Source organism: Staurois parvus, unplaced genomic scaffold (assembly GCF_062004578.1).
Source record: "Staurois parvus isolate SC_StPar_1 unplaced genomic scaffold, SC_StPar_1.0 ptg001675l, whole genome shotgun sequence".
NCBI lineage: Eukaryota > Metazoa > Chordata > Amphibia > Anura > Ranidae > Staurois > Staurois parvus.
In genome coordinates, this window is record NW_028319471.1 from 283,949 (window position 1) to 305,508 (window position 21,560).

At 46.3% G+C, this 21,560-nt stretch overlaps 1 protein-coding gene across 1 annotated transcript in view; it reads right to left on the reverse strand.

Annotated features, from left to right (window-relative positions):
* Window positions 1-21,560, reverse strand: part of LOC149434784 (glutamate receptor-interacting protein 2-like) — a 102,264-nt gene that overhangs the window by 61,580 nt on the left and 19,124 nt on the right. Inside the window, exon 4 of the mRNA XM_089663382.1 lies at window positions 16,058-16,203. Within this exon, the coding sequence (XP_089519508.1) occupies window positions 16,058-16,203 (146 nt within the window). The remainder of the gene's footprint in view (window positions 1-16,057; window positions 16,204-21,560) is intronic.

Sequence of the window (21,560 nt, forward strand, 5' to 3'; positions counted from 1 at the left end):
TCTCCTCTCCTTCTCTCTCCCCATCTCTCTCGTTCTCTCTCTCTCTCGTTCTCTCTCCTCTCTCTCGCTCTCTCTCTCTCGTTCTCTCTCTCTCTTGTTCCCTCTCCCCTCTCTCTCCTCTCCTTCTCTCTCCCCATCTCTCTCGCTCTCTCTCTCTCGTTCTCTCTCATTCTCTCTCTCCTCTCATTCTCTCTCCTCTCCTTCTCTCTCCCCATCTCTCTCGTTCTCTCTCTCTCTCGTTCTCTCTCCTCTCTCTCGTTCTCTCTCTCTCTCTTGTTCCCTCTCCCCTCTCTCTCTCTCGTTCTCTCTCTCTCGCTCTCTCTCTCTCGTTCTCTCTCTCCTCTCTCTCTCTCTACCTCTCTCTCCTCTCCTTCTCTCTCCTCTCCCCTCTCTCTTGTTCTCTCTCTCTCTCTCTCTCCCCCTCGTTCTCTCACTCGTTCTCTCTCTCCTCTCCTTCTCTCTACCTCTCTCTCTCATTATCTTCCCCCCTCTCTCTCGTTATCTCTCTCTCTCATTCTCTCTCTCATTCTCTCTCCTCTCTCTCATTTCCTCTCCTCTTGTTCTCTCTCCTCTCCTCTCATTCTCTCTCCTGGTACTCAATGTCCTCTCTTGATCTTCCATTTTAGCCAGGGACTCAGCCCTGGGGTGAAATGCTAGCCCGCCCCTGCCTCTGGAGGTGCCATCCTACCTTTGGGGTGTCAAGGAGACAGAAAGAGTGACACCACACACTGTCCAAGACACCAATTATGACATCTACTGAAAAAAAAAATGGGTTTCTGAAGGCTGCTCTAAAGATCAGGCTGTGATAGCCTCAAAGCTGTTAGGAGATGCCATCAAAACCGCCGATTTTCAGCATTCCCAAGAAGTCTTCATATGGTATGGGAGTGCTGAAATCTGTATAATTTTGCTGGATCATTGTATATGATGTAGAGGTCTAGAATGCTGCCCTACATTAACAGGGGTATCCCGCAGGACCCCAGAGGAAATCTAACACGCTAGCATTCCCAAGAAGGAAGGACCCCACTGATAACCTTCCATGTGGGTAGGCTTTCCACTTTCTCCTTGAAGGTGGATCTCCCCCTAAGTTCCCTTTTGTTTCCAGGTCCGGCTCCCCTAAGTTCCCTTTTGTTTCGAGGTCCGGCTCCCCTAAGTTCCCTTTTGTTTCCAGGTCCGGCTCCCCCTAAGTTCCCTTTTGTTTCCAGGTCTGGCTCCCCCTAAGTTCCCTTTTGTTTCCAGGTCTGGCTCCCCCTAAGTTCCCTTTTGTTTCCAGGTCTGGCTCCACCTAAGTTCCCTTTTGTATCCATGTCTGGCTCCCCCTAAGTTCCCTTTTGTATCCAGGTCTGGCTCCCCCTAAGTTCCCTTTTGTATCCAGGTCTGGCTCCCCTAAGTTCCCTTTTGTATCCAGGTCCGGCTCCCCCTAAGTTCCCTTTTGTTTCCAAGTTCGGCTCCCCCTAAGTCCTTTTGTTTCCAGGTCCGGCTCCCCCTAAGTTCCCTTTTGTTTCCAGGTCCGGCTCCCCTAAGTTCCCTTTTGTTTCCAGGTCTGGTTCCCCCTAAGTTCCCTTTTGTATCCAGGTCTGGCTCCCCCTAAGTTCCCTTTTGTTTCCAGGTCCGGCTCCCCTAAGTTCCCTTTTGTTTCCAGGTCTGGCTCCCCCTAAGTTCCCTTTTATTTCCAGGTCTGGCTCCCCCTAAGTTCCCTTTTGTTTCCAGGTCCGGCTCCCCCTAAGTTCCCTTTTGTTTCCAGGTCCGGCTCCCCTAAGTTCCCTTTTGTATCCAGGTCCGGCTCCCCCTAAGTTCCCTTTTGTTTCCAGGTCCGGCTCCCCTAAGTTCCCTTTTGTTTCCAGGTCCGGCTCCCCTAAGTTCCCTTTTGTTTCCAGGTCCGGCTCCCCTAAGTTCCCTTTTGTATCCAGGTCCGGCTCCCCTAAGTTCCCTTTTGTTTCCAGGTCCGGCTCCCCTAAGTTCCCTTTTGTATCCAGGTCCGGCTCCCCCTAAGTTCCCTTTTGTTTCCAGGTCTGGCTCCACCTAAGTTCCCTTTTGTATCCATGTCTGGCTCCCCCTAAGTTCCCTTTTGTATCCAGGTCTGGCTCCCCCTAAGTTCCCTTTTGTTTCCAGGTCCGGCTCCCCTAAGTTCCCTTTTGTTTCCAGGTCTGGCTCCCCTATGTTCCCTTTTGTTTCCAGGTCTGGCTCCCCCTAAGTTCCCTTTTGTTTCCAGGTCTGGCTCCCCCTAAGTTCCCTTTTGTTTCCAGGTCTGGCTCCCCTATGTTCCTTTTTGTTTCCAGGTCCGGCTCCCCTAAATTCCCTTTTGTTTCCAGGTCCGGCTCCCCTAAGTTCCCTTTTGTTTCCAGGTCCGGCTCCCACTAAGTACCCTTTTGTTTCCAGGTCCGGCTCCCCTAAGTTCCCTTTTGTTTCCAGGTCTGGCTCCCCTAAGTTCCCTTTTGTATCCAGGTCCGGCTCCCCCTAAGTTCCCTTTTGTTTCCAGGTCCGGCTCCCCTAAGTTCCCTTTTGTTTCCAGGTCCGGCTCCCCTAAGTTCCCTTTTGTTTCCAGGTCTGGCTCCCCTAAGTTCCCTTTTGTATCCAGGTCCGGCTCCCCTAAGTTCCCTTTTGTTTCCAGGTCCGGCTCCCCTAAGTTCCCTTTTGTATCCAGGTCCAGCTCCCCCTAAGTTCCCTTTTGTTTCCAGGTCCGGCTCCCCTAAGTTCCCTTTTGTTTCCAGGTCTGGCTCCCCTATGTTCCCTTTTGTTTCCAGGTCTGGCTCCCCTAAATTCCCTTTTGTTTCCAGGTCTGGCTCCCCTATGTTCCCTTTTGTTTCCAGGTCTGGCTCCCCTATGTTCCCTTTTGTTTCCAGGTCCGGCTCCCCTAAATTCCCTTTTGTTTCCAGGTCCGGCTCCCCCTAAGTACCCTTTTGTTTCCAGGTCTGGCTCCCCCTAAGTTCCCTTTTGTTTTCAGGTCCGGCTCCCCCTAAGTTCCCTTTTGTTTTCAGGTCCGGCTCCCCCTAAGTTCCCTTTTGTTTCCAGGTCCGGCTCCCCTAAGTTCCCTTTTGTTTCCAGGTCCGGCTCCCCTAAGTTCCCTTTTGTTTCCAGGTCCGGCTCCCCTAAGTTCCCTTTTGTTTCCAGGTCTGACTCCCCTAAGTTCCCTATTGTTTCCAGGTCCGGCTCCCCTAAGTTCCCTTTTGTTTCCAGGTCCGACTCCCCTAAGTTCCCTTTTGTTCCCAGGTCCGGCTCCCCTAAGTTCCCTTTTGTTTTCAGGTCCGGCTCCCCTAAGTTCCCTTTTGTTTCCAGGTCCGGCTCCCCTAAGTTCCCTTTTGTTTCCAGGTCTGACTCCCCTAAGTTCCCTATTGTTTCCAGGTCCGGCTCCCCTAAGTTCCCTTTTGTTTCCAGGTCCGACTCCCCTAAGTTCCCTTTTGTTCCCAGGTCCGGCTCCCCTAAGTTCCCTTTTGTTTTCAGGTCCGGCTCCCCTAAGTTCCCTTTTGTTTCCAGGTCCGGCTCCCCTAAGTTCCCTTTTGTTTCCAGGTCTGACTCCCCCTAAGTTCCCTTAGTGTCAAGGCATAAAATAATATCAATGCTTGTAAAAATAAATAAATAAAATAAAAACTGTGCAGAATGGGTGTTCTGTTCTGGCAGTCAAGCAGGACGGCAGGATCACTAAACAAGGAGGATTTCTGTCAGCTGCAAGAAAACAGCTGTCAAGTGATAACTTGAAATTGTTGCAAGAGACGACTAAGCCGGAAGCAAAAATCGCACAATATAAAAGACAGATGTGAGGAGGGAGGAGATATGGCTGGTTGCTGCGAAAAAGAGAAGCAATGTCATTACTTTAAAATGGCAACATGATCATAGATTTTGAAGATTTAAAGGATAAGTCCACATTTTGGGAACATATTACACGTTCCACCCATTTTCAGGGTGGAACATGTAACATGTTCCCAATGCTGCAGCCACTGCCTAATCCCCTCCCTCCCTCCCTGTGACACCAGTACTGGGACAAGTTCCCCCTACAAGCTGTCAGTGTTTTAAATCAGCGCGGCTCCGCCCACACGGCTGCGTCATTTATTTACAGAATTCTCTGAATGAATGAACTACAAGTCCAGACAGCCTTAGCAGCTGTCGGCTTATAGTTCTTAGTGAACTAGCACGGTGCTGTAGAGTGCCCCCGGGCAATAGGGGATCATGGGGCCCCTGTGTCCTTGCCCACAGTCAAAAAAGCCTATAAAAAAGGTACCAGGGGCATTTCATGGGGCCCCCTACTGATCCCCGGGCCCTCGGGCAGTGCCCGAGTGCTCGAATGGTCAGTCTGCCCCTGGTGCCGTAGTAGTCCATTGATTCTTCCTGTCAGTATATCTGCTTGCTTGTACATCCCTGTATGGCAAGCAGATTGTCAGGGCAGGAGCTGAGGAACGGACAGGCAGGCCTAACAATGTAACACACTGGCTGACGACAACCACCACCCACAGACCGAAGTCCCTCAGGGCGCGGAGTCTAAGTCCCAGGGCCCCTGATGGTGGGGATGGACTTGACGCAGCCAGGAACCAGGTCGCGGCCCCCGAGACACCTCAGCTGCGGTAATGGCCACCGCCAATGGCGTGTAGCTGGTGGAAGAGACAAAAGAGTAGTTAGACAGGCCGGGGTCAACAACAACAGGACAAAACAGTACAGGACAGTAGATGAGAATCACAGGTCACGAGCCGGGTTCAGCAACAGAGGGTCAGATCAAAGGAGAATACAAAGAATAGTCGAGTCACAAGCCGAATCAGATACCAGGAGAGTCACGAGAGTCAGAACAGAGTAATAGTAACACCAAGACACAAGACACAAGTGCAAAGAGCATGTGCGGGCCACAGGCTTATATGTCATCAGCCACGCCCCTCAGGGGGGTGGACCTCAGAGACCTGAAGGCATAAAAAGGATTCCCACCATGCACAGCAGAATCCAAGATGGACGCCAGCACATGGCGTAACATAACCTCAGGGAAAAGGTAGGACCTTGACACAGATATACTGACAGGTCTGCAGGAGACCTGCATGACATCAGCGATCTTCTGATCGCTGGTGCAATGCTTTACAGGCTCCTGCAACCAAAAATAATAAATGCCCTTTTTTAACCTGCAAAAAAATGTGCATTTATTATTACTTGTCAAAAGGTGAACTCATCCTTTAAGGCTGCCAGAGCATGCTGGGACCTGCAGTTCTAGGAGAGCAAAGAGTTGCCAGCCTGATCTCACAATCGATAATCACGTGTTCTTCTCCTTGAATGTTCTTCTGCTTGACATGTTGAATGTGATTCCTCTGCTTTCCGGGGCAATACGACATGAACTGCAGAAATACACCAGCAGCCGATGTGTACACACAAATCCCACGCTCAGTCTGTTGTGGATGTAATAAACATTCATTTTATTTGGCTCCGTTCACATTGATGTGATAAAGTGTGATTCTGAGCTGATCGGCATTTAAAGCAAACCTGCACCGATATACACTCTGCGGGCAAAGTAAAGCTGACCATACATGGACCGACATTCAGCTGCTTCAGCAGGGGGCTGGCCGAATTTCGATCCATCTATGGCTGTTCCTGGTCAAGAGGAGTCGACCGAAGAATCTGTTCCTCCCAGGGGCAGACTGACCATTTGGAAACTCGGGCACTGCCCGAGGGCCCGGGATCAGTAGGGGGCCCCATGAGATGCCCCTGGTACCTTTTTCATAGGCTTTTTTGAGTTTGGGCAAGGACACAGGGGCCCCATGATCCCCTATTGCCCGGGGGCCCCATGAGTTGCGAAGTGAAACAACAAGAAGCGCACCAACCTTGTGCATTACCTCAATAACCAAAATTTATTAAATGAAGGAAAGGTACTCACAAACAGCGAATAAAAACAGGCATGTAAGTCCACCCAGGGACTTCAAAGGTAAGAGGCCAGCGCGAATCCCATCATGGGTGTAGGTACTCAGTCCAGCTGACGCGTTTCGAAGGTCATGCCTTCTTCCTCAGAGCTCAGGCAAGGACACAGGGGCCCCATGATCCCCTATTGCCCAGGGGCCCCATGAGTTGTCAGTCTGCCCCTGGTTCCTCCCAAACAGAAGTGTTGGAAAATTTGTGTTCAATCAGCACTATAGCACCAAACACGGAAAGGTTTCTTCACAGTAAGAGCTGTGAGAATGTGGAATAGACTCCCTCCAGAGTTGGTTGTGGCCAGCTCAGTGGATTGCTGTAGGAAAGTCCTGGATTCTTTCTTGGATACACAGAATATAACTGGATATAACATTTATAGGGAAAGTTGATCCAGGGAATATCCGATTGCCTCTCGGGGGATCAGGAAGGAATTTTTTCCCTGCAGGAGCAAATTGGATCGTGCTTTGCTGGGTTTTTTTGCCTTCCTCTGGATCAACTGTGGGTGTAGGATTATAACTTTTTTTTTTTTTTAATGGTTGAACTGGATGGACTAACTATGTAACAATGTAGCCAGTTGACTGCAGTGGTGATCTGTGTATTCTGAGAGCGGAGGAGTTCAGCTGTCAGAATACAATGACACAGTGGGGAGGATTCCTCCATCCACCTCTAATGTGTAAATATTAGTTTTTTTTATAAAAACTAATAATCTATGGCCACCTTAAAGTAGAACTATAAGTAAAAATGTTTTTTTTCCATTTTGGATATAGTAAGGGAGGGTTATAACCTGTCAGATTTTTAGTTTTTTCACCATCTGTATCTCATTTTGGAGATTTCTCTTCACTTCCTGTCCCATAGCCAAACAGGAAGTGAGAGGAAATCCCTGCAAATTAAGGGAATTCCTTGGGGACCCTCCAGGTCACCAGAACTAGTGCCTCCATTGGAAGATTTCCCTTCTATAACCTTTCTGGGAAAGACCCAAAATTTGGGATTTTCTTTTACTTTCAATGAAAATGGTAAACAGGGGGGGATCTCCTTAATGGAGGACAGCAGTAAAGATTGACGGGGCTTCTAATCCCTCTTCACTCTATCCAAAACGTAAAAAAAAAAAGTTTTGCCTTTAGTTATACGTTGAAGTGGATCTTCACCCTCAAGTTTCCTTCTATCTGCACCTCCTCCAGTCCGCTACAGAAATATATGTATTTCTTTTTGTTTTCAAGAGAAACTAACCCAAGCTCTACAGCTGATCGGGAAGATTTGAGTGGGGATCCGGTGCTCAGGCTGAACGTTCACTTCAGAAAATATATAGTAATATAGCCGGCAACTCGTCTCTTCTTTAAAATATCTTTCTTGGCACACAGTGGAAAAACGTAAGATCCATAAACCCTAACGCGTTTCGGCCAAAGCCTTTGTCATAGTATACTTTAGGACGACCTAATGTATATACTGTATAATGGCAGCCATTGCTGACTCCTTTTGAAAACGCTAGTTGCTTTGCTGACTCAATACTTTTAAGATCATTAACCCAGAAAACGTATGCAGATAAGGAAAGTCCAAGCCAAGATCAGCAATTTAATGAATTGAATTGAGCATTTTGCCAAGCATTTTTCAGAGACACAGTTCAGCAATGGTGGACTCAATACCTTATCAGTACAAGTTTCCTTTAAAGTAAATGGAACTCTTACTTAACCTTTGGATAATAAAGCCTAGAAGCAGATGTAACAAAGGGCCTACTTTTACTTTAAAGGGTAACTCCACTTTCGTGGAAAAAATATAGGGTCGTTGGTTCGAATCCCAACCACAGCACCACCTGAATGGAGTTTGCATGTTCTCCCTGTGCCTGCGTGGGTTTCCTCTGGGTATTCCGGTTCCGTCTCACATTCCGAAGACATGCTGGTAGGTGAATTGGCTCCTGTCTAAATTGGCCCTAGTATGTGTATGTATGAATGTGAGTTAGGGACCTTAGATTGTACGCCCCTTGAGGGTTAGGGACCTTAGATTGTACGCCCCTTGAGGGTTAGGGACCTTAGATTGTACGCCCCTTGAGGGTTAGGGACCTTAGATTGTACGCCCCTTGAGGGTTAGGGACCTTAGATTGTACGCCCCTTGAGGGTTAGGGCCCTTAGATTGTACGCCCCTTGAGGGTTAGGGCCCTTAGATTGTACGCCCCTTGAGGGTTAGGGACCTTAGATTGTACGCCCCTTGAGGGTTAGGGACCTTAGATTGTGCGCCCCTTGAGGGTTAGGGACCTTAGATTGTACGCCCCTTGAGGGTTAGGGACCTTAGATTGTACGCCCCTTGAGGGTTAGGGACCTTAGATTGTACGCCCCTTGAGGGTTAGGGACCTTAGATTGTACGCCCCTTGAGGGTTAGGGACCTTAGATTGTACGCCCCTTGAGGGTCAGGGACCTTAGATTGTACGCCCCTTGAGGGTTAGGGCCCTTAGATTGTACGCCCCTTGAGGGTTAGGGACCTTAGATTGTGCGCCCCTTGAGGGTTAGGGACCTTAGATTGTACGCCCCTTGAGGGTTAGGGACCTTAGATTGTACGCCCCTTGAGGGTTAGGGCCCTTAGGTTGTACGCCCCATGAGGGTTAGGGACCGTAGATTGTACGCCCCTTGAGGGTTAGGGACCTTAGATTGTACGCCCCTTGAGGGTTAGGGACCTTAGATTGTACGCCCCTTGAGGGTTAGGGACCTTAGATTGTACGCCCCTTGAGGGTTAGGGACCTTAGATTGTACGCCCCTTGAGGGTTAGGGACCTTAGATTGTATGCCCCTTGAGGGTTAGGGACCTTAGATTGTACGCCCCTTGAGGGTTAGGGACCTTAGATTGTACGCCCCTTGAGGGTTAGGGACTGATGTGAATGTACAATATATATATATATATATATACACACACATGTATGTACAGTTGTGTTCAAAATACTAGCAGTCAGACATCACTAACCGGATCAATCCCTGTTTTTGGTGGACATGATATTTCTACATGGCAGATATTTTCCTAGCAGGTGTAGTAGAGTCATAGAAATCCAACAGACCCAACAGTCATGACATGCATGCTGCTGATTCTGTGTCATTGAATCACTCATTGAAAGAGGCGTGTTCATAAAAATAGCCGTGTGGAGTTCTATTAGTGAGGTCATTCATTCTTTGAGAAACAGGTGGCAATTATTGCCCTTATTTAAGGAAGGAAGGCAGCAAATGTTGGACATACTGGTTACAGTGCATTTCTCTCTGAAATTCGGAGGAAAATGGGTCGTTCCAGACATTGTTCAGAAGAACAGCGTACCTTGATTAAAAAGTTGATTGGAGAGGGGAAAACATATAAAGAAGTGCAGAAAATGATCGGCTGCTCAGCTAAAATGATCGCAAATGCTTTAAAATGGCAACCAAAACCTGAAAGACGAGGAAGAAAGCGAAAAACTACCATTGGAATGGATAGAAGAATAGCCAACATGGCGCGGACTCAGCCAACAATCAGCTCCAGGAAGATGAAAGAAGGTGTGACGTTCCCTGTGAGGACTGTTACAATTAGAAGACACCTATGTGAAGCCAAGCTGTCTGCAAGAAGTCCCCGCAAAGTCCCACTGTTGGGAAAAAGACGTGCTGAAGAGGTTACAATCTGCCAAAGAGCACATTGACCGGCCTAAAGAGAAATGGCCCAACATTTTGTGGACTGATGGAAGTAAGATTGTTCTTTTTGGGTCTAGTGGGCGGAGACAGTTTGTCAGACGACCCCCAAACACTGAATTCAAGCCACAGTACACTGTGAAGACCGTGAAGCATGGTGGTGCAAGCATCATGATATGGGGATGTTTCTCATACTACAGTGTTGGGCCTATTTATCACATACCAGGGATCATGGATCAGTTTGAATCCATCAGAATACTTGAAGAGGTCATGCTGCCTTATGCTGAAGAGGAAATGCCCTTGAAATGGGTGTTCCAACAAGACAACGACCCCAAACACACCAGTAAACGTGCAACATCTTGGTTCCAGACCAAAAAGATGGACGTTATGGAGTGGCCAGCCCAATCCCCGGATCTTCATCCAATAGAAAACTTGTGGGGTGACATCAAAAATGCCGTTTCTGAGGCAAAACCAAGAAATAGAGAAGAACTGTGGAATGTGGTCCAATCATCCTGGGCTGGAATACCTGATCACAGGGGCCAGAAGTTGGGGGACTCCATACAACACAGATGTACAGCAGTTCTCAGAAACAGTGCGACTACAACCAAATATTCATGAAGTCATTCAAAGGAAAGCAAAATCTTCAAACATTTCTCAGTTTATATAGTGAATGTTTGAATTTGTAAAGAAGAATACAAACACGGCCATTTTTTTGAACCGTCTAATATTCACTTTTCTTCCATTTTTTTAGAGGAACAACACAAATTTGATGCATTTTTCTTCATGTTTTGATTTGGAATAGAATGTGTCGTGTTCCCAATGCATTTGTGTGGATGGAAATAAAAGCTATTAGAAGGATTTTCAGCTTTATTCACTTTTTTCAACACACTGCTATTATTTTGAACACAACTGTATGTGTGTGTGTATATATATATATATATATATATATATATATATATATATATATATACACACATACATACATACATACATACACATATACATACATACATATACATATATATACACACATACATACATACATACATACACATATACATACATACATATACATATATACAGTGGGGATCGAAAGTTTGGGCACCCTAGCTAAAAATGTGTATTAATGTGCATAAAGAAGCCAAGGAAAGATGGAAAAATCTCCAAAAGGCATCAAATTACAGATTAGAAAAATTAAAAATTAGTGAAGCGCTTGTATCACATGAATACAATCATGTATCTCCATATAGTGTAATTATAAATCAAAGTGACCACTATATATAATAAATGTGTGTTGACTCCCTCTAGTGAAAAGAAAAAATAGTGTCAACCAAAATAGCTAAATAACACACATTAGGAAACTAAATATATAGTGCATAAATCAAATATAATGAACAGAATATATATATACGTGAAAACAGAATATTGGCCACATACAATGGTGTCTAAATTATACATAAATGATATATGCCATAGGTGAACAAGACAATATCAAAGGTGAAAAAAATATTCCATGCATGTGACTGTGCTTTAAGCTGGAACACACACGTGATCTCCACTTCTAAGTGCAAGTACTCTCCTTCAAATGGCAGCAATGCCTGCTCACCTCCCTTCCTCGACCCACACAGGGCCTCAAAGCAGTTACCACCTCAGTGGTGTATTCCTCTGGCAGACTCTTTATTCCTCCTCCTCTCTTATGCAACTCATAAAAAGACAAGAAAGCCTTCCATAGTGTAGTAAATTTAATAGGCAAAGTTAAAAATTACAAAGTTTTCCACTCACATGCTCCTTTCCATAAAAAAGCGTTTTTCCCAGCCTGTGGGTAGATATGCATGCACCTGGGGGAATCCAATATGGCCACTGTGTCCGGACATACGTCACCAGGAAGTAGACAAACCGACGCGTAGCGTCACGTGCGTCGTGACTTCATCAGGGTGAAGCGTCACGACGCACGTGACGCTACGCGTCGGTTTGTCTACTTCCTGGTGACGTATGTCCGGACACAGTGGCCATATTGGATTCCCCCAGGTGCATGCATATCTACCCACAGGCTGGGAAAAACGCTTTTTTATGGAAAGGAGCATGTGAGTGGAAAACTTTGTAATTTTTAACTTTGCCTATTAAATTTACTACACTATGGAAGGCTTTCTTGTCTTTTTATGAGTTGCATAAGAGAGGAGGAGGAATAAGGAGTCTGCCAGAGGAATACACCACTGAGGTGGTAACTGCTTTGAGGCCCTGTGTGGGTCGAGGAAGGGAGGTGAGCAGGCATTGCTGCCATTTGAAGGAGAGTACTTGCACTTAGAAGTGGAGATCACGTGTGTGTTCCAGCTTAAAGCACAGTCACATGCATGGAATATTTTTTTCACCTTTGATATTGTCTTGTTCACCTATGGCATATATCATTTATGTATAATTTAGACACCATTGTATGTGGCCAATATTCTGTTTTCACGTATATATATATTCTGTTCATTATATTTGATTTATGCACTATATATTTAGTTTCCTAATGTGTGTTATTTAGCTATTTTGGTTGACACTATTTTTTCTTTTCACTAGAGGGAGTCAACACACATTTATTATATATAGTGGTCACTTTGATTTATAATTACACTATATGGAGATACATGATTGTATTCATGTGATACAAGCGCTTCACTAATTTTTAATTTTATTTTGCACTTATTGGTATCAGCTAAGTGACAGCAGCTGTATTTTGTCAATTATTCCCATGAGCGCAGGAGGATCCCTTATTATTTAAATTACAGATTAGACATTCTTATAATATGTCAACAAAAGTTAGATTTTATTTCCATCATTTACACTTTCAAAATAACAGAAAACAAAAAAATGGCGTCTGCAAAAGTTTGGGCACCCTGCAGAGTTAATATCTTGTACTGCCCCCTTTGGCAAGTATCACAGCTTGTAAACTCTTTTTGTAGCAAGTCAAGAGTCTTTCAATTCTTGTTTGAGGTATCTTTGCCCATTCTTCCTTACAAAAGTCTTCCAGTTCTTTGAGATTTCTGGGCTGTCTGTCACGCACGGCTCTTTTAAGGTCTATCCATAGATTTTCAATTATGTTGAGGTCAGGAGATTGTGAAGGCCATGGCAAAACCTTCAGTTTACGCCTCTTGATGTAATCCCCCGTGGATTTCCAGGTGTGTTTAGGATCATTCTCCATTTGTAGAAGCCATCCTCTCTTTAACTTCAGCTTTTTCACAGATGGCATCAAGTTACCATCCAAAATTTGCTGACATTTTATTGAATCCATTTTTCCTTCTACTGGTGAGATGTTCCCTGTGCCACTGGCTGCAACACAACCCCAAAGCATGATTGATCCAACCCCATGCTTAACAGTTGGACAGAGGTTCTTTTCATTAAATTCTGTGCCCCTTCTTCTCCAAACGTACCTTTGCTCATTCCGGCCAAAAAGTTCCATTTTAACCTCATCGGTCCACAGAACTTGTTTCCAAAATGCATCAGGATTGTCTATATGTTCATTTGCAAAGTTCAAACGATGATTTTTGTGGTGAGGACGTAGAAGAGGTTTTCTTCTGATGACTCTTCCATGAAGACCATATTTGTACAAGTATCTCTTTATAGTGGAATAGTGTACCACAACTCCAGTGTCTGCCAGATCTTTCTGGAGGGATCGTGCAGTCAAACGTGGGTTTTGAATTGTTTTTCTCACAATCCTGCGAGCTGTTCTGTCTGATATTTTTCTTGGTCTTCCAGATCTTGCTTTAACTTCCACTGTTCCTGATGACTGCCATTTCTTAATTACATTCCGAACAGAGGATATTGACATCTGAAAACGCTTTGCTATCTTCTTATAGCCTTCTCCAGCTTTGTGAGCGTCAACTATTTTCAGTTTCAGTTTTCTAGACAACTACTTAGAAGAACCCATGGTGCTGATTGTTGGGGCAAGGTCAGATGAGTCTGGGCATTTAAAACCTTTGATATTGACATCACCTGGTCTTCCCAGATGATGATTGAGAACAATCCATGACACTGGCAGGTCTCAGCTTGGCAAAGGGGGCAGTACAAGATATTAACTCTGCAGGGTGCCCAAACTTTTGCAGACACCATTTTTTTGTTTTCTGTTATTTTGAAAGTGTAAATGATGGAAATAAAATCTAACTTTTGTTGACATATTATAAGAATGCCTAATCTGTAATTTGATGCCTTTTGGAGATTTTTCCATCTTTCCTTGGCTTCTTTATGCACATTAATACAAATTTTTAGCTGGGGTGCCCAAACTTTCGATCCCCACTGTATATATATATATATACACATATACATACATACATATACATATATATATATATATACACACACACACACACACACATATATATATATACACACACACACACACATATATATATATATATATACACACACACACATATATATATACACACACACACACAGACACAATTGATACACAAGCCATGTTATGAATTACAGTAGAACTAATAGTAAAACTTATTTCATTTTGGATGTGTAAGAGAGGGTTATAACCCCTGACAGTTTTTTCTTTGTGCCATTTGTGTCCCATTGGAGAGATTTCTCTTCACTTCCTGTCCCATCGCCAAAACAAGAAATAAGAAGAAATCCCTGGTTGTCACCAGAGATAGTATCTCCATTGGATGATTACCCCTCTATTACTGTTCTGGGGACCACCCAAAGTTTGGGGCTTCTTTCATTTTCAGTGCTAACGATAAACATAGCAAATAGAGAGGGTGAACCTCCCCAACAGGGACACAGGCAGCAACAAACACCAGACAGGGGGTTCTACCCCCATCTTCTCTCTATCCAAAAAAAAATGCCTTTCGTTATAGTGTAATGTATTAAAATGATCTTTTGCTGTTGGAGTATGCAATTCCCCCAAGAAATATAATTTCCTGCTCACGTGATTGGCTTGTTGATTTTCCCAAAAGTCTGTACAAAATGTTTAGGTGCCCACTGCAGTAGGAATTTACTTTTGGTGAGATATTCCCCAAAGTGTAAATATTTCTAAAGGGATGCAGACTCTGAACCTTTTCTCATCAGAACACAGAGTGCACAAGGTAATTATAATGAACCAAACCCTCCCATTCCCCGGTAATTACCCGCCGGCGTCCGGTGATTACTGAGCATTTTGTTTACAAACAATCTTCCTCCCTGACAGCTTGAGGACACTGCACAGTACAGCCATCCCAATTAGTGTGCTTACAGTGAAAAACACCACCCTCGCCCCCTAGTAAAACACTCCCAGCACGCAGTTAACTCTTTGATTTCCCCTCACATTAACCCCTTCCCACCCAGTGTCATTAGTACAGCGTCAGTGCTTTTTTTTTTTAGCACTGATCACTGTATTGGTGTCACTGGGGTGTCAGTGACACCAAGTTAGTTCCCCCCCAGTGTTAGAATGTCCGCCGCAGTCCCGCTAAAAGTCGCTGATCGCCGCTATTACTAGTAGAAAAAAAAAATCCCATCATCTATACCGCCACCGCCATTTGTAAACGCTATAACTTTCACATAATCCAATTAATTTACACGTATTGGGATTTTTTTTGTAGCAAAGTCATGTCCCATTTTGGCCTTAGTTTATGACAATTTCATTTTTTAATTTTTTTTTCACTGGACATGTTTAATAGCAAAAAGTCCAAAATATTGTTTTATTCTCAAATTATAGCGAAAATTTTTTTTAAAAACACACAGGCGATCTAATACCGCTGTAAGAAAGCTCAATTTGTGGGAAAAAAGGACGTAAATTTCATCTGGGTGCAGCGTTGCATGACCGCGCAATTGTCAGTTAAAGTAACGCAGCGCCGTAAAGCAAAAAATGGCCTGGTCAGGAAGGGCGGTAAATCCTCTGGAGGGCGAGGGGTTAAGAACAAAAGGTAGGACTCTGCAACAAATAAAATCCCTGCTGTATATAGATCACCCCGAAGGGAATGTTTATTTCTCAACAAAAGTGGAGGTATTCTTAAGTAGTCAGAAAAGTCCCTGCCACGCCCCTTTCAAATTGGGCCCCACTTAATTCCTGGGGCATGACTGTCCTTGATTTGTGAACTAAACTCCACCCACTGCCATTCCACTGTCTGTCGCATTGGATTGTAGAACAGAAGTTGATGGAGAATGATCCAGAAGAGAAGAGCTGAGCCGGTCTCTTTTGCAGAAGGCATGGTTTGCCGAAAGTGGCAGCCGGTTCGCACATGTGCGGTGCGGACTGAAGCTCAGGTTTCACAACTAATCGATACAATTGTTGTTCACGGGTTCAGGTCAGGTTCAGGTCAGGTTTACATCAGGTTGAGGACAGGATTAGCTCAGGATTTTATCCTGTTCACACATATGCGGTTTAGAAAACGGTCCCCATAGAAGTCAATAGATTGTAATCCGCACCTGAAGGCACTGCTCAGAAATCGGACAGGACTCTTTTTCCGCACTGCCAATGCACAGGACATATCTGAACAGGCACCATAAGAATCAATGTTATTTCACGTCAACCGCATCCAATCCGTATATATGTGAATCGGTACTTAGTAGACTAAAGGGATTCTAACTCACCTGCAACATCGTATTCAATCTCCAACACCACCTTATTGGACAAGGCTGCATCTCGAAGGAGCTGATTGGCCTCTTCCAGCGTCCCATCTTCTGTTAAGATCCCATTGATGGACAGCAACCTATCTCCAACCTGCAGGAGCCCACACCTGGTGAGACAGGATTGAAAGGTTAATTCTCGATCATCTCCTACATAAAAGTGTGTGCAATGCAGAGACTTCTGTTAGCTTTGGTTGGAGTAGAGAAGGAACATTCAAGTACATGGCCTGGAACTGAGCAAAGCTAAGGGGAGGACCAGCATGACTGGGGCGTAAAGACAAGGCGGAGATTTTTTTATAGGGTGGGAGTATATTAGGTAGGTTCATCCCTGGCCATGTGGGATCTCCTGCATGGTGGGGGTTGGGGAAAGACCTGGCAACCTACCCTGTAAAATAATTGCTAAGAGGATTCATGGAAAAAGTCGCTTACGAGTGACGATCCATGCAATCACCAAGGGTCAGATACGACTGAATGGATAGATAGGTAGGGGTGGTTGTTCACCTGATTGGAGTATTTGAGTGAAGAGGGTGGTCTTTCCAGGATTTTTTTTTTTATTTTTTTTTACACGGATTGCTTTTACACCCATAAAGCAATCATTTCTCCTTCTCTCTGGTTGCATTCTTGCAGCCATTGAGAACTACAGTGTGAGCTGTGATTGGTCACAGCTTGTCACATGGTACAAGGCTGTTGTGAATAGCCCTGTACCATGTGATTTCTGTGATCATTCATAGATTTCACATGTAGTAAGCAATGATGTCTGAAGTGACATCTTGCTTTCTACTCTGCATGTGATCACTGATTGGCCAATCAGTGATCACATGATCGGGACCTCACACAGAGGTCCCGTATGACGATCGGTGGTCCACTGTGTCTGGAGGACACAGCGGGCACCGGATTGCGGTGCTGCGCGCTCCCATGGAGCGCGCACAAGCAGGGGGGCGGGGATGCCGTTTATAAACGGCCACCCGACCCTGCACTGCCATCGTCCGACCGTTTATATACATGGGCCGGACGGGAGGTGGTTAAGTGTTCTTTGTATTTTGTCTCTGCTCCTCCCAGTAAGGCATTTCAGCTTCAAGCCTCATGTCAAGAAGCAGATCACACAGAGAACTTCACAAGATCTACAAGATGTCTTCTAGATCGAGTCACTGCCTGTGATATTCAACTAAGATTGGAGTTATCGCTATCTCATCACAACTGTAAGTTACAGAGATCACACTTTCAATGCTTAGATTGGAGAGACAGAACATTTATAAAGCAGTGAATCTGATATTCAGCAAACATTCTCTGGAGGTGAATCTTCCTAATTTAGGCGTTATCAAAAAGTTTTGAGACTAATTTTGTAACACGCCAACAGATGGCAGCACAAGGCTGTACACACAGTCACAGGGAGCAACCATCCTCATAAGCCAGTGTGTCAAAAGATATCGGCCCGTGGACATCGGGAGCTGTGCAACTGGTGCTATGCTGACCACGTGCATTACCGCGTCTGCTATTTCATCATGGACAGCAGGTTACAACAAAGAGCAAACGTGAAATTTTGCGTGAAACCGGGCAAATCACTGGAACTCCTCAATGTTGCCAAAACAGCGACCTTTGAGCTGGATCTTCATCTTTGGGAAGAGGGCATTTTCGGGGGTTGGGCTCATTGAAGGTCTTTCTGTTCTCTTGTCCTGCACCTTTCTGGCGCGGGTGTGATGCGACTTGAGCCATATAAAATGTATGGCTCAAATGGCATCACACTATTTGAATGCAGCAAAGGGACTGATACCCAAGTATTGGAGGAGACAGGAGGTGTCGAAAATAAAGGACTGGGTGGATAGGGAGGATCAAATATGTAAATTGGAGGAACTTCATCATTTGAATGAAGATAAGATGGAGAGTCACCATACAAGATGGAACAAATGGGAGGAATTCAAAAAGTCAAGGCTAGCCTTAGAGGTTATGGGGGATTAACATAGAATATTATGGAAACATATTTTCTTCTTCCTTTATAGGGATTACGATCTCCAGAAATGAACAGGAAAATGCAGAGAAGAAGGGGTTAGGGATTGGATGGGGGGGGGGGGTTTGAAACGTTAATAAATGTTCTGATAATATTCTAAGGTTTTAATGAGTTTGTTTGTATAACTTGTTTATCTGAAAAATCAATAAAGATTTAAATAAAAAAAAATTCTATCACACGGACATCGCATGTGATTTGCACAGGAATGCGGTGCGATTTCTGTGCGAATTACATGCGGTGTCCCGCACCACACAAGTGTGGACCTAGATTGAAGAAGGGGGTACAACCCAAGAGCTTGCCCTGAAAATTTTGATGTTAGTGCAAAAAAAAAAAAAACACCATCATGGACAGTACTCAATTGTTTCTGATGCATGGAACAGATAATCAGCAACAATTCACCAGCTTGCCATTAGGTGGCACTGCAGCTCCTTTGATGATTAGTGACTGGCCACAATTTTTGTTCTGCCATGAACCAATGAGGATGAAGCAACCCAAAGGCTCTTACATTTCATGACTGTCCAAGAATTTTCCATACAGTGGAATAAAAAAAAAAACTGGGACAGTAAAGGAATTAAAAAGCAACGCGTGAGGATCGACATATGGGTGCTGCTATTGCGGAAGTTGCAGGTTCCAGGGCTGGCGACATTACAGAACGAATCGCTGACTTGGAACAAGCAGGCAGGATGGGAAGTCGGGCTTGTTCCCCCATTGCAAGCAAGAGAAGAAATGATTAACCTGTGTTTTGTGATTTCATCATTAACCCCTTCACGTCGGCGCCTCCCGGCCCTTTAAGGGTTCCAGAAGCCGGGAGGCGGGGCGTGGTTTAGGGTCATGTGACCGCCGTGACTCGCCGTTGCGGCGGTCACATGATTGTAAAAGTTCCCGATCGATAGAGGAGATTGGGACCTTTCCGTGAGTACTGGACATGTGTGCTGGGAGCGCGCAGGGCGCATGCTCTCGGCACATATGTCCTTTTTTAATAGAACGCAAATGTGCGGCAGCTCGGCGTCTAGGCCCAGAAGCCGGGAGGTGGGGTTTAGGGTCATGTGACCGCCGTGACATGCAGTCATGGTGGTCACATGATTGGGAAAGGTCCCGATCGATAGAGGAGATTGGGACCTTTCCATGAGTACCGGACATGTATGCTGGGAGCGTGCAGGGCGTGCGCTCTCGGCACATATGTCCTTTTTTAATAGAACGCAAATGTGCGGCCGCTCGGCATCTAGGCCCAGAAGCCGGGAGGCAGGGCGGGGTTTAGGGTCATGTGACCGCCGTGACATGCCGTCACGCGGTCACATGATTGGGAAAGGTCCCAATCGATAGAGGAGATCGGGACCTTTCCATGAGTACCGGACATGTATGCTGGGAGCGTGCAGGGCGTGCGCTCTCGGCACATAGGTCCTTTTTTAATAGAACGCAAATGTGTGGCCGCTCGGCATCTAGGCCCAGAACCTGGGAGGCGGCACATTTGTGTGCAGTCGTCATGAAGAGGTTAAAGTGGAACTATACACCCTCAGCTCCAGTGATGTGTCGTCCCGCTGCTCCCTGCCCGGCCGATGACATCTTTGGGTGGCCGGCTTCCAGGTCTCGATCACCGACCGCTGTCATTGGCCGGGCGGGGATGACATCACTCCCACCCATGTCAGATTTGGCATTGCCGAATCTGTACAGTGCTCTGCGCATGCGCGGCTCACTGTACAATGGCAGACAGGCAGGTAAGTAACTTATGCAGAAGAGACAAAGCATGTCTCCTCTGCATTACAATTCCTGCCTGTTCATCATTTTTTTTTTATCTAAAGTTCCTCTTTCAATTAGAATTGGAGACCACATTATTCGGGATAGGGTTGGGGATGGGTATATCCCCTGGTAATTATTTTTATTTGCCATCTGTGTCCCATTGGGGAGACTTCCCTTCACTTCCTGTCTCATTGCCAAAACAGGAAGTGAGAGGAAACCTCTCCAAAATTAGGGCTTCCTGGTTGTCACCAGAACTAACCGAGCTCCTAGTCTTCCCCCCCAGCCCGGACACCACCCCCCACTGACTTCTCCATCACGTCCAACAACACCACCATCAAACCCGCCCCGCAGGCCAGAGTACTTGGTGTCATTCTGGACTCCAACCTATCCTTCCAGCCACAAGTCCAATCTTTAACAAACTCGTGCAGACTCCGCCTCCGCAACATGCAGACTCCACCTCCGCAACATGCAGACTCCACCTCCGCAACATGCAGACTCCACCTCCGCAACATGCAGACTCCACCTCCGCAACATCACCAAAATCCGCACGTTCCTAACCCCAGAAACCACTAAACAGCTCATCCACTCCCTCATCATATCACGACTCGACTACTGCAACTCCCTCCTCACTGGCCTGCCTCGCCACAGGCTATCCCCGCTTCAGTCCATCCTGAATACGGCTGCCAGACTCATTCACCTTTCCAACAGTTCCGTCTCCGCCACCCCCCTCTGCCAATCCCTCCACTGGCCTCCACTCAGTGTCCTCCACCCTCCTCTGCCAATCCCTCCACTGGCCTCCACTCAGTGTCCTCCACCCCCCTCTGCCAATCCCTCCACTGGCCTCCATTCAGTGTCCTCCATCCCTCTCTGCCAATCCCTCCACTGACCTCCACTCAGTGTCCTCCACCCCTCTCTGCCAATCCATCCACTGACCTCCATTTAGTGTCCTCCACCCCCCTCTGCCAATCCCTCTACTGGCCTCCACTCAGTGTCCTCCATCCCTCTCTGCCAATCCCTCCACTGGCCTCCACTCAATGTCCTCCACCCTCCTCTGCCAATCCCTCCACTGGCCTCCACTCAGTGTCCTCCACCCCCCTCTGCCAATCCCTCCACTGGCATCCACTCAGTGTCCGCCACCCCCCTCTGCCAATCCCTCCACTGGCCTCCACTCAGTGTCCTCCACCCCCCTCTGCCAATCCCTCCACTGGCATCCACTCAGTGTCCTCCACCCCCCTCTGCCAATCCCTCCACTGACCTCCACTCAGTGTCCTCCACCCCCCTCTGCCAATCCCTCCACTGGCTTCTGATTGCACAACGGATCAAATTCAAAATCCTAACACTGACGTACAAAGCCGTCCACCATACTGCCCCGAACTACATCACTGACCTAATATCCAAGTACCGCCCAGCACGCACACTCCGCTCCTCACAAGACCTCCTTCTCTCTAGTTCCCTGGTCTCCTCCTCCCATGCCCGCCTCCAGGACTTCTCCAGGGTGTCACCCATCCTCTGGAACTCCCTGCCCCAACCCATCAGATTATCACCTACTCTCCTCTCCTTTAGGCGTACCCTGAAAACCCATCTCTTCAGGGAAGCCTACCCCACCCCCTGCTAACTTGCCAACCTCCTCCACTCTTCCTACCACTCCATCCCCCACAGCTTTCTCCTCCTGTGCCACCATCCCCTCCCTCCTAGATTGTAAGCTCCAAGGATCAGGGCCCTCGA